We start from the raw sequence: 13,578 nt of genomic DNA, 5'->3' as shown, positions 1-13,578 counted from the left end.
TCTATTAATATGTCAAATCTTTAGCTATCTATTAAGTGCTTGTAGAATTATCCGAAAATACATCAATTAAGAAGATAAAACTACATTAATCAGTAAGTAGAAATATTTTTCGACGCTGTACGAGTCATTACAACCAAAGAATGTGTGAATTAAATACCATGCATTGCTGAGCAAAGCTTACGACATTCATTTTTACTCTCTGTTTACAAATACAAAGGAAAATTGCTAATTAATGAATGGCTTTACACAGAAAGTACACGGTAGTAATTCGTAATTCATAACACATTAATATCATGTTTCTTGGGCTATTACCAACCACCTATATAACTTTACCTGTGAATTATAGACCAAGTTTGTATGAATCTCAGCGTGTATCTGTGAACACTTAACATTTTTTTATTCACCGAAAAAGTTTTTCCTCAGTTAAGGAAGGTCGTTTTGCAAGAGTTAACTAGAAGTGATAACCAATAGGAAAGAGCGACAAAGTCTGACGTAAAAAGATTTCGTTTACAATGTGCTGCTGTACCAAGGTCTTATTGCACTGAACAATCCAAGCAGCGTGCAGTCGGCCAGTATGTTATGTGGTGAGCAGATACTTGGTGTGGTGTTGCAAGTTTTACTTGTGCTCCAGCATCTAGCGAAGTCCGATCCCAACAGCACTGAATCGGAAACGAACAACATAACGACAACAACCCTTCCAACGACAACAGTTTTACTTGACGACGCGCTTGTAGCGACCTCTGCTCCAGCATCACCTCAAAATGAAACTGTCAATACAGTTGTCAGACTTGTCCATGCGGTGAGTACCATTCAAAAACAATAAATTAATGGTAAATTGAAAATATTATTTGAAACTAAACTGTATCTGTTTTGGTACCGTGTAAGTTTAAGAAAACGTGGTTTTGTCTATTTATTTATTTTACCCTCTAGTTTTAGATCAATTTTAAACTCCAAGCAACAGAGATGACTACAGCCTCATAGAATTATTATTATTATTATTATTATTATTATTATTAATAATAATAATAATAATAATAATAATAATAATAATAATAATAATAATAATAATAATAATAATAATAATAATAATAGTTTACAAAATTCGTCATACAAAAAGGGTCTCTCCATCGATTTGTAGAGCTTAGAAGGAAAGGAAGTTGCGGGGCCAACTCCAATGATACAGGTGAAAATTTCATGTCCAGCGTGAATAAATTATTATACTTACTTCAACTTTGTCTTCTAATATCAGTGATAGTGGTATCCCACTACGAATGTACTTCGCGGCACTAATAGTTTAGTCTCCAAAACGTCTTACAGAATGATTGTACATAGTCGCGAAATATTTTACGTACCAACAATGAATTAGAAACAATAAACTTGTTACTTTTCCTGACCGGCATATTTATTTCCTCCCATCGCACGGATCCGGGGATGATGCTCCCACTTGCCCCACCCACGAGATGCATCTGCATATAAATATCTTTTTTTCTTTCTTTCTTTCTTTGAGATGAATTGTACCCCGTTATTACAAACTGGATTATTCTTAGGAAAAACACGGCACAAATTTTATCCCTAAGTATTTCGATTGCGTACCACGACATTCTTGAATCAAGTTAGTAACATTTGAGTAATTAATAAGATAGTACGTCTACATCATATATTCACTGATATCTTATCTCGTATGCGTATACCTTATTGTAGTTCTTGTTTACTGAGAGATGAGATTCCACTTTTTTGAATCATGAAGTTCTAGGCTCTACTATAAAATAAAGATTCCGCTAACCACACATTTTTACTTTCCCTCTATGTTATTCATAAATCACTATTAGTGCACAGAACCCAAAATATTTTCCTGTCAATAGAAGATTTTATATACCGATGTATGTCTTGTGATATATCTTGCTGTGTAAAATGAAACATAATCCTTCCGTCAACTCCAGTGACGCGTCTTATCTAGATAAACAATAGAAATAATGCATTTATTGAATAAATATATAATCAATCAAATTTAGCGCTACTACTGCCAGTTCCGCAACATGGACAGCCTACCGAAATAAGTATGTATTTGTTACACATTAATTTCCTAGAAGCCATGAAACCAAGATCGTAGCACAGGTACTTAGGCATGATCCTCATAACTGTCTAAATTAAATATTGCAAATGATAACTCACCACAATGACATACAGAGTAGGTAAAGGGGCTAAACTGCTTTCCTACAACCACTAAAGAAACAAAAGTATTTGTTCGTAATAATACAGTGAAATTTAAGGATTAAAAATAAAAATATATCGTCTCTTATTCTTATCCGCTGTGTTTATGGACAAGGGCGCCGATCTCTCTGTAAATTTGGTAGGGCCCATTCAGATGCAGAAGGTATATATATGAGGATTTTAAGACAAATTGCATTCAAATTATGCTAACTATTGTATATTCATACATACAATAGGGGGGCCCACATCAGCTTTGGGGGGCCCGGGTACCCCGGTCCACCAGAATCGGCGCCCTTGTTTATGGATACTTATAACGTTACGTAGAGGTCTTTATATGCAGGCAGGGATATAAACTTTGAATGAGAATGGAAGACACTTCCCTCCTAAATTACAATCCTCATTGCGCCTATACCTTATTAAATCTTTTACTTTTTTTTCATTTAAAAACTACGTCTGAACGCTAATGTTAATCTGACTGACTGACGATTATATATTCGCCTATTTCAAGGAAGGGGCGCTAACTTCAATCAATTCTTCAATCAACCTTGCCGTTCATTTAAGAAACCATTCTTGCTATTGGGGAGCTCCCTCGTGGCTATGTGAATAGCGTATGCGCCTTTGGCGCGGAAAACCCGGTTTTGATTCCTAGCTGGAGTTCATGTGCTTTGGATCCCACGTTAAGCTACAAGTCCACGTCTCATATAGCCTTGCTGCTGAACAGTACACTATACTCAAATCAATTCAATGAATTCAAGTGGCTATTGGGGGCGCGGTGGCTCAGTGGTAGAGCGTTCACCTCTGGTGCTTGGGGTCCCGGGTTCGATCCCAGCCCCCGCCAAGTGAACTTTGTGGTGGACAAACACCGTGTGCGTGGGTTTTCTTGGGGTTCTCCCGTTTCCTCCCACTTTCTTCATTCCACCATTTCATTCATTACTCATCATCACCGTCTCCTTTAGCCTAACCGGCATAACCGTGGGACGTTAAACTCAAAGATTTCATTTCATTTCAAGTGGCTATTGGGCTATCTACTACTTAACAATATGAATGTCCGAATATGAGTTACTAAATATTCAGGAAAACATGTAATTTAATTTATTTTTGATTGTCAGGCATTTTATTACTGTTTCTTGGGCTTTTAAATATGTTTTCGTGCTAAGTTGATTTTGTCCAGATCAAGGTATCACACGCAGTAACGTTTCGTACTGTGCATAGCAAATTTAATGTTATAATTTTTTTTTTTTTTTTTTTTTAAAGGAATTGTCATATCAACTGATAATCCAAATGATTCAACATTTTATTTATCGATATTTTCGCTAGTAAAGACGTATCAAGTGTCTTGCTGTATTCTGAGCCACAATTACTTTTTTTAAAAGAAAAATGATGTCCATATCCGGTTATTTTGAACTTGCCTTAAGCTAAAATCCCAAGATCATCAACATTTGTAAATGGCCTTGGACGAATTGAGAGAAAAAAAAATGTAGTCGCAACAAACTACTTTTTATAACACAAACATAATTACAATGCATATTCCAAGTTCCTCTCGTCTCGAGCACTTATTCTTTAATGGTACGTACAATCGACAGCAAGAATGCATATAGAGGGAGTATTTTGTCAATAATTCCGAAACAAATGGACTTATGGGTACAATTTTCTACCAAAAGGTAGAACAGAGTTGTCTGAATGATACCTATAAATCCTTTGTCAAAAAATGTCGTCGATTCGTTCCAAATTAGTTTATAAAATACGTAATATACGCGGGATGCAGGATTGTTTAAACGTAATGGTGAACTAGGCAGCCGCCAGGGCCCTGACGATAATAGACGTCGCTACCTGCATTGCCTGCCTCACGCTAATACATAGTTCTAGTATGCACGTAATTGGCCGACTTAAAATTATTGTTACGAGTTAGAACTTAAGAACAGTATTTTATTTTCAGTTTAATTATTTCAAAATAGGTAATGATCAAACTTAGCGTGAATGTGCTTTGATGTTTATTATCAAAACAAGACCCGTAACTATTTTTTATTTAAGTAATGTTTCTGGATGATAAGCAAACTCAAATTTAAATGTAAATAATTAGTACTTTTAATCAAGTACAGTTTTAATCTGTAGCAGACAGTGGCCCGCAGAACAACTAATTTTTATTTAATAGAGAAAGTAAACTAAATTTCAGTGTTCGACATGGACTGATTAAAATGTGACATAGCCCTAACCAAGAACGCGCGCAGGTTGTTTTTTTTTTTTTTTTTTCAACTGACACACAAGCGAATTCGTGCATATACACATCTTGATGCGCATAGTGTTTCACATAAAACAATTATTATTGATGCTTATTGCATACTTTTATTAACCACTATTAAGTGCCGCGTGAGACCACGTTGATCTCACATTAAACATTTCCTTATGGTCTTACGGCCACCTGTCCACATGTAATGGACAAGTAAGATAATGTAATAATTTTGGTATGTATTTCGAAGAACCAAACCCCTTTCGAAAGCAGTGGCAGATCTAGAAGGTAAGAACTGGGGAGGCCGGCCAAAACCCAGACTATGATAGGCATATCATAAGTTTACTATAAACTTTCAAAAATATATATAAATAATTGATTCAATTTTTTTGTCACTCAAACAACGAGGGGAAACAGAAAGTATTATTAAATTTCCTTTTATTTCACTGCTATGTTGAGAATTTCTCAGTTTTATTAAATTTACATTAACCTGGTTTGGTACATGGAATTTTTCTTTCAATGATCGTTACTAACGTCTGAGTTGAATGTTTTTTTTAAATTAAATACCAAAAAAATAATAAAAAAAGAATTATTAAGAAATAGTATAAGACAATCGCAATTAAACCACCTAAATTTAATGAACACTGAACACAAGAAACATAATATATTGGAAAATATTACATTCATTGAACTAATATATGATTTTGCCAATTGCTATGGGGAAGTATGAACAAGGAGTGAATTTTTTGTTTTTATTTGAATATCGCCTTTTTATCCACCAATAGAATTACTTGGAACTTCAATACCTATTATTATTATTATTATTATTATTATTATTATTATTATTATTATTATTATTATTATTATTATTATTATTATTATTATTATTATTATTATTATTATTATTATTATACATTATACGGTGTACATTATAAAATATGACAGGAATCTCGCCTTTCCCGCCGGGGGCCCAAGAAAGTATTGATTCGGCCCTGATTGGATGGAAATATACTTTTGTCTGACAACCACATATATTATTTAACAAATACCGTGTGCATGGATTTTCTCGGGGTTCTCCCGTTTCCTCCTACTTTCTTCATTCCACCGTTTCATTCATTTCTCATCATTACCGTCTCCTTTAATCTACACGGCATAATCGTGGGACGTAAAACTCAAAGATTTTTTTACAGATTACTTTTAAAAAGTTGCATCTTTCTTCATAGTGTCTGTTGTTAAATCTTCATAATGATTTGAATTGATTTATTACTGTATAGTCCACCTTGACTGTAAGAAAGAATACTAGATGTTGCATAAAAGTTCACTGAAAGTGAGCTAAAAAAAATCTAAGGAAGTGACATCCTCTGTATACATCTGTGTTCAATTGAAATATATGTACCGGTAGTAAAGTATGTTTGAAATTTGTCATAGGAATGGCTTTACTTTAGTCTGAACTCTAAAGCACCTCTTTTTACTCTCGGGAGACTATAGGAGAGATGAAAGTAGGTAATCATAAAAAGAATCGAATTCGAAATTTCAAAAAATGTAACACGTTTCATGACCTCTACATGCCGAAAATGTTATTCCTGAATATCTGGACGTCTAGATGTCTGGAAGTTTGTCTCCATCAATCCGTACGAATTTATATAGTGTGCATTTGCTGAAGAGCCTTACCCAATTTTAAAATTAAGACTTTCTTAAGATTCTCCAAAACAGTGGTGGCATAGGTCACTTGGATTAAGACTTTTATCCAGGTTATGTGAGTCGGTTGGGTCGCTTTTCAGGATAGATGACTCAGAATTACTCGGGGTTCGAGACAGATCCGATGACCTAGAAGCAGCTGAAATATCAACACTGCAACATTAATTGCTGTATTTTATAGTGGATTTCCACTACTTAAACTCCAATATTGGTGTATTTCATTCCCGGTGTAATATTTCTTAATGAAGGAACCGTGTCATATCTATTTCAAATATAACTTCATATTTATTCATCTTTTCATGCTGAAAAGTAATGAAGTGGTTTTGAACACAGACAACACAAAAACATTTAATATACTTCGTTTGAAGTTAGCGGTATCTCTTATATTCTACATTTTTTTCAAATTCAGTTGACTAAATTTTGACGATCTTTCATAAGAAAAACATGTAATTTTCAATTTCTGTGTTTATCATGTGTTTATGCTCTCAGAGATCATGTAGTTATCTTTCAGTGGAATGCTTTGACACACAAAAGAGACAAAATTATCAATTTAATGAGGAGAGAAAGAGATTTTTTAAAGAATTACATTAGTAGCCTCATACAATAGGTACTCTTTATGTACATCAAGATGTTTCGTCGTCTTCGGAGCTGTTTGGACCACACTGCGTCACGGGTTTGTGAGTTACCAGGTCTAATGGGTCATGAGCCTGACAGCTTTGAAGTCTTCCGGATCATGGGTCACGAACTTCATGACCTGTTCCATCACTGTTTCAAGGGGGGTGTCGAATTTTGTTAGTACTACCAAACACACGGGTAGCTTACTGGAGGATAAATTTCTTTTTGTAATTGTGAATTTCTCGAAAATGTCTCTAACAATTTTATTTGTATTTCACTAACAACTCTATTATATACGTAAGTGATTTAGATGAGAGGAAATCCAAATGCGTAATCTTGAAGATAAGTTCTTTTCAGGCCTATTTTCTCAAAAATAACTCAACCGATTTTGTTCATATTTCATAAGTAAATGTTTCATCACCAACCTTACAATATGGCATAAGCCATTTCTCCTTAAACATCTACATAGAACAGCTTACTCAGGACGTGAATCTTTTTCGAATGATTTCTTCAAAAACGGCTCTCAGGCGATTTTGTTCATATTTCGTAAATAATTACAGTAGTTCAGTAATAACTGCAGAATGTCATAATTTAATTTAATTCAGCACGAAATTAAGTGCTGAGCTCGTACCTTACATCCAGCTTACCTTCTTTACTTTCCATAACATTGAACGAAGACATGGAAAAAGACAAGATTACTGTTTAAGAAGTGATTGTTATTATTATTTGAGCTGTAGGTTGAGAAAATTATATATTTTCATGCAGCCGCAATCAAAGTAGTATTTTAAGTGTAGAGATGCAACGATTTATAAACACAGATTGTATTTTGAGGCGGTAACTTGATTTTATTCGACTATTTTTGCTATCTTATTACTAGATTTTTCAAAAACTATTATTTGTTTTCTGCTTGTTTCATTAGTTTCTTGGGTGGTTCGACATAAAAATTTTAGAGAAGGGAAGAATGTGGTTAGTAAAGGTACAATGTAAACCTTCTTTATAATAAAGTAATTTAGGTTGGGTTTTGAATTTATTGTAAAATTATTTTCTCGATTATTAGTACTATCATCATCTCCGCTACCGCCCTGTTCCGTGTTTACTTGAGATGTTAGATTTAGCAGCTCAGTAAATAATGTTAAACAATTTAAACAATTCTTGAATATTTGAAGTTGAAGGTAATACAAATTTATGAAGGAAACACTAACTTATATTCACTAAGTATGGGATATCCTTATATCACACAATGTTGTATTAATTTTTCTCCAAGGAAGTTTTCTTTTCTTTTTTTTGTAATAAATAAATTGTGTTCCTTGGACGTCTACAAGGGAGAGGGGCTAGAGTTTGCAATGGCCCCTTCCTGGAATTCAAGTAAATCAGTAATTTGAAATAAGTTTCCGGGTACGAGTAACTTTCTAAATTTGATTCTTCAATATTTTCGTTATTTCGTAGTATTTCCCACTTCTGTTCTAAAAATACATCTTATAATATGGTGAACAAAATACAAAAGCATTTTACATTTTTGCTGAAAACTATGCCGTGAGTAGCGAGATGATACCATATTAATCACCTCCTTGTCAACTTATCTTCACGCCCTTTTTCTTCACCTATATGCCCATTTTTTTCTATAATATAATTTCTAACTTGTGTTCTCAGAATATATGTGCTCAGTTTCAATTTCAGTTGAGGCACAAACGCTTGGAAGGAACTTAGTAGAAGTCAGGTAACATTAAAACATGATCCCTGCTTTATGGTACCTATCTCTGTTACCGATAAAGTAAAGTAAATCATAAATAAATAGTGCTGCAGAGGGAATGTGAAATCACGTGATGTACTTCCGAGTGTAGCTACAGTAGTAACAATGCAGGAACTTGAGGAACTTCAGAAAAAAAAAATGGAATTAAATCTTTCAGTTTAACGTCCCGCGTTATGTCCTTTATGCTAAGGGAGATGGTGATTAAGGCAAGAGAATGGTGATGGACGAATTAGTGGAATAAGAATGTGGGAGGAAATGGGAGTACACGAGAAAAGCCACGAACACGATATTGCCCACCACAAGCTTACTTGGCTGGCATCGAACTAGGGACCCCATCCACCAGAGGTAAGCGCTCTACCACTAAGCCACTATGTCCCCATGTAGAAAGAAAAAATGAAACTATTTTAATAAGAGTAACAGAGTTTTTATCAATATGTTCGAGGTATAATTTGGTGTTACAATAGCTGAGATTATATTGCTACTAAAAAGGGGATATTGAGATGATGTTGATTAGACTCGCGCCAGCGCAGTGGACTCTCGTGCGCTCGTTCAATATCACTAATATGTTAACTTTCTAGAAATGTAACTCGCGAAAAAGTTCAAAAGACATATTATCAGGACAATAAAAAATACTTTTTTCTTCTTGTTACAAAGATAAGAGGAAAGTAAACCGCTATCATGTTTAGAACAACAAATATTGGCAGGAAACGTATACAACTAAAACAAACGTATACTAGATAAATAAATAAGTGATTTTAAACAAAAATAAACAAATTATGCAAATGATTAAAGTCGCTGTACATTCATGTATCTTTAAAGAAGAGGATATAAAGATAGGAAGTGAAAGTAAGCTACTTTTCTATTTAACTCTTTGATAACTCTAATCTAATTTGAGATACTTGTTTATTTACAATAATTATAGTTAAACTAAACGTCGAATTTCCAAATGTTGCTTTCCAGCCCCCAACACTTTAGACTTCTTAGTAATCGGCCACAAGTACAGCAAAATTTTGAGAGTTTGCAATGAAAACTATTGCGAAAACTCTGCCAAGTGATCTCAAGACTTCTAATCAGTATAATTCATATCTTTTCCGAGATGACTTTCAGTACAAGTAGGGAAGGAGGTGAAAGTAGTGCTCCGAAAATACTAGTAATCCATTTTGAGTATGATCGGAGATATGCCCCCGAGAAGATAAATTTCCTCCGGACCACTCCCTGAAAGCATTACTGCTTCTAATCCTCTTCAAGAATGGTGTCCCCAGGTTTCAGATTCCTTCACATATGCAGGTTCTACACGACTATCAAGGTTGCCAATTTTTGAGAATAGTTTATTTAATGTTTTACTTGGATACTTTCCGTATTATCTGTTAATTGATTGATAGTACACTGGATTTTAAGGTAAAATATTAACAAATAATAACAATACTTGAATAAAAATGAACTTTTTAGTACTCATGGCGGACAGTAAGTTATCGTATTTTTAAAAAGTGACACAAAACAGGTACAAAAGCAAAGAATCAGCAGCGAAAATGAAAACATGGAATATTTTAGTTTAACGTCCCACGTTTATGCCCTTTAGGCTGAAAGGGACGGGTGATTAAGGCTAGTGAATGATAATGGAGGAATCTGTGAAGTGAAAACGTGGGAGGAAAGAAGAGTATCCCGAGAAAATCTATGGACACGATGTTGTCTACCACAATTTTACTACGACGGGGATTGAACCACGAACCCCATGCACCAGAGGTAAGCGCTCTACCACTGAGCCACCGTCCCTCCTAGTAGTGAAAATAGCACAGATGCTTTTATTCCAGCTTGTGACAACGAACGGAACAACAAAGTGCAGGGGAGACGTATGCCGTAAAAGCACACACGAAATATGTGCTGGGCGTTCGAAGTATCAGGCAGCGTTCGTATTTCGAGGCAAAATTTGCTCGAAATTTTTGTTTCAATTTCAAGTTGTTCACGTTCTGAGATGTTTGGATTCCAGGAGTAATACTTATAAATACTGTGCATATGGATCCTAAAGAAAAAATCAAATGATGAACGGTAACAGTTTGAAATGAAATGAAAATATTTCTAGATTTACATTCACACTATTATGCCCTGTAGACTAAAGAACACAATGAAAGTGAAAGATTGTGATAATTGGTGGAACGAAAATGTAGAAGAAAACTGCAGAATCTCGAGAAAACTCACGGACACGGTGTTGTCCACCACAAAATCACAAGACCCCTAGCAGTAGAAGTGAATTTCTAACATTGTGCTACCGTACCCTACAATAAGTTTGTGGCAAATAATAACATTAGTTGGTAATCTTCGTATTTTCTGTCTTGTTAGACTTTCTCCTTTAGATCTCTTTGTATAAAGTTATTTTTTTCTATCAGAACAATACTTACTGATTTGTAAAAGCTTACAGAAGCTGTTAATTGACTTTAAGAAATCATAAGGAAAGCAAGAGTTGATTAAGTTTTGAAGAGCTTTTCTGCTATCCAAACAAGACGATGCCTCTTCAAACTGTTGAATATTTTGACGTAATTATTATGAAAGGAGAGGGAAAATATCAATTATAAAGACAATTTAACTCAAAAACTCATCCAAAACTTCTCAGATCTTTCAAAGTCATTATAGGATAATTTAGGGATGATGGTAGTTAGCTGCAAAAATGAATTGCTCATAAATTCATAGAGACAGTGTGTGTGTGTGTGTGTGTGTGTGTCCATTATCTAATGTAAAAAGGCATTTTAATGAAAACGTACTTTCAATATAAAAAGACTGTTTTAAATTTAATAGTATATTTCATTCATGAGTGTGGCACTCGTAAATGCATTATGTCTTTAAAGTTTGTTAGTATTCATGGTCGTGTATTATCAATAGCTATCTCTCTCTCTCTTTTTTTTTTTTAATGAATAAAGGTTGTACAGGAAATGTGTCCTTGTAAGAGTAAAAAAGTCAGTTCCTTTGATGTTCAGGGTAAATCATTAATGTAACCGAACAGGCGAAATAACGAGATTTATTAACTTCCTTGTGTACGTAAAATTGTTTTACGCTGAAGCAATTGATATTTCAGATCGTCAGTCTTCATCTTTTTTGATATTTGAGGACAGGCAGGAAACCATAAAGAAATAATTTTACAGACTCAGAAAGCAGAAAAAAAATATATAAATATGTTTTTAAGAGTTTATTTCACTATTTGCAATGTAGGTAAGGGCTTGGGATACTAACAGAAATCCTGGAAACATCTAACATTTAAACGCTTCTAAATGATCCTTTTAAAACGCCCAATCAGAAAGACTTCCAAACTATGCTACAGAGTTTTACTGGTCAGTTTGTTTGTTCGTCGTCTATCTATTAGCCTATCGATAGATATCAGAGATACCAAGATTTTTAAAAAAGTATTCGGTAGCTCAAGAATGAATTCCATCTTCGTTCTCTCTATATGTTTATCAACACAACTAGGGGAACGGTGGTTCAGTGGTAGAGCTCTTACCTCTGGTGCATGGGGTCTCTGATTCGATCCTCGCCCAAGAATGTTTTCGGTGTATAACATTATGTCCGTGGGTTATTTCAGGATATTTCCGTTTCCTTTCACATTCTCATTTCATTACTCCTTTCATCATCAATCCCCTGCCTTAGTCATCGTCTCCCTTAGCCTAAAGGGCATAATCATGGGACGTTAAATTGAAACCTTTCATTTTCATTTCTATCAACACGTATCAGAGCGAAAACGGTAAAAGAGATAGAAACATTTTTTATACGATTTCATGGCACAAGACTAAATTATATGCCTCTTTTCAAACCGGAATTGCAAAAAAAGCGATACCAGACAAGCGACTATGCCAGGAATGTCGCAAAAGTCATGCAAACTTTTTTTTTTCTTTTACGAAAATGGGAATGAGTCAACGGAACGAAGAAATATACAACTGAAAGTTCGTACATATGTAAAATGTAGAGAGTTGGATAAACATACATATACCCCATCAGAATACAATACAAGGAAAATGAATGCAACAAATATGCGTTTTTACCTCGAATTACAACATTATAAACCATTACAAGTAAAATCAATTATGTAATGAGAGGTCTACGAAGAGTGTTGGATAAAACAATATTTAAACCATCGGAGTAGATTGCGTAATGACTTGCGTTATCTTTAAAGGTTGATAAATGTTCGTATAATCACATAATCAATTTATAGATTTTATAAAGGGATCATGTAACACTACAACAGTGTTTGAAATCTAAGATTTAGGTGAACTAGTCTTGCTCACGAAGCTCGTGAAATTTCTCGCCACGTGCTCAATACTAATGGTACATCATATTTTTCAACATTTGACAACAACTATGTTCACAGACACTGACAAAATACTGTGAAAATACTATGTGTATATGCTAATAGTATTTATATATATTAAGGGGCCGCGGTGGTTTAGTGGTAGAGCGTTCACTTCTAGTGTTTGGAATCCCGGGTTCGATCCCAGCCCTCGCCAAGTGAATTTTGTGGTGGACAAACACCGTGCGCGTGGGTTTCCTCGGGGTTCCCCCACTTTCTTCATTCCACCATTTCATTCATTACTCATCATCACCATCTCCTTTAGCCTAACCGGCATAACCGTGGGACGTTTAAATTAAGAAAGTAAAGTAAAAAGTATTTATATTTTAATCAATAGTATACTAATGTAGAATACAAACGTGAAATTCTACCAATATTGGTGGAGAATCATATTCTCCGCCATCAACAAAACCTAAAATGGCGCTCCTGGTTGAAAACATTCTTAGATGGGTATATTCTTCAAACCTCCTTCTTCTACAGGTTAAGATGAACCTCGTATAGTTGGTTCAGTTTAATCAGAGCCGAACTAATCAAAATCAACGATACTAATCTTTTCATCTTATACCAACGATTACCGTATTTGCTCATGTAACTTGTGTACTTTCTAAATCCATTTTGTCCCCTGAAAAATCTGGCCACAACATATGCGGGTTTTTAAACAGAAATCTTGATCTAAGTTTTATTCTAGTATACGATTATCATGAAAACAGTGCTAGATTGTAATTTTTAACATAAGATTCATCTTGA

General features: G+C 34.5%; 1 protein-coding gene across 1 annotated transcript in view; it reads left to right on the top strand.

The window, feature by feature from the left end:
- Positions 1-537: 537 nt before the first annotated feature.
- Positions 538-13,578, top strand: part of LOC145671179 (prostatic acid phosphatase-like) — a 177,497-nt gene continuing 164,456 nt past the window's right edge. The window contains exon 1 of the mRNA XM_081740028.1: positions 538-799. Coding sequence (XP_081596154.1) covers positions 575-799 — 225 coding nt within the window. The 5' untranslated portion in view covers positions 538-574. The remainder of the gene's footprint in view (positions 800-13,578) is intronic.

This window comes from Thermobia domestica, chromosome 15 (assembly GCF_964235325.1).
Source record: "Thermobia domestica chromosome 15, izTheDome1.hap1.1, whole genome shotgun sequence".
In the NCBI taxonomy this organism is placed as follows: domain Eukaryota; kingdom Metazoa; phylum Arthropoda; class Insecta; order Zygentoma; family Lepismatidae; genus Thermobia; species Thermobia domestica.
The sequence above is the reverse complement of the archived record's forward strand: the minus strand, read 5'-3'. Positions and strand labels throughout refer to the sequence as shown.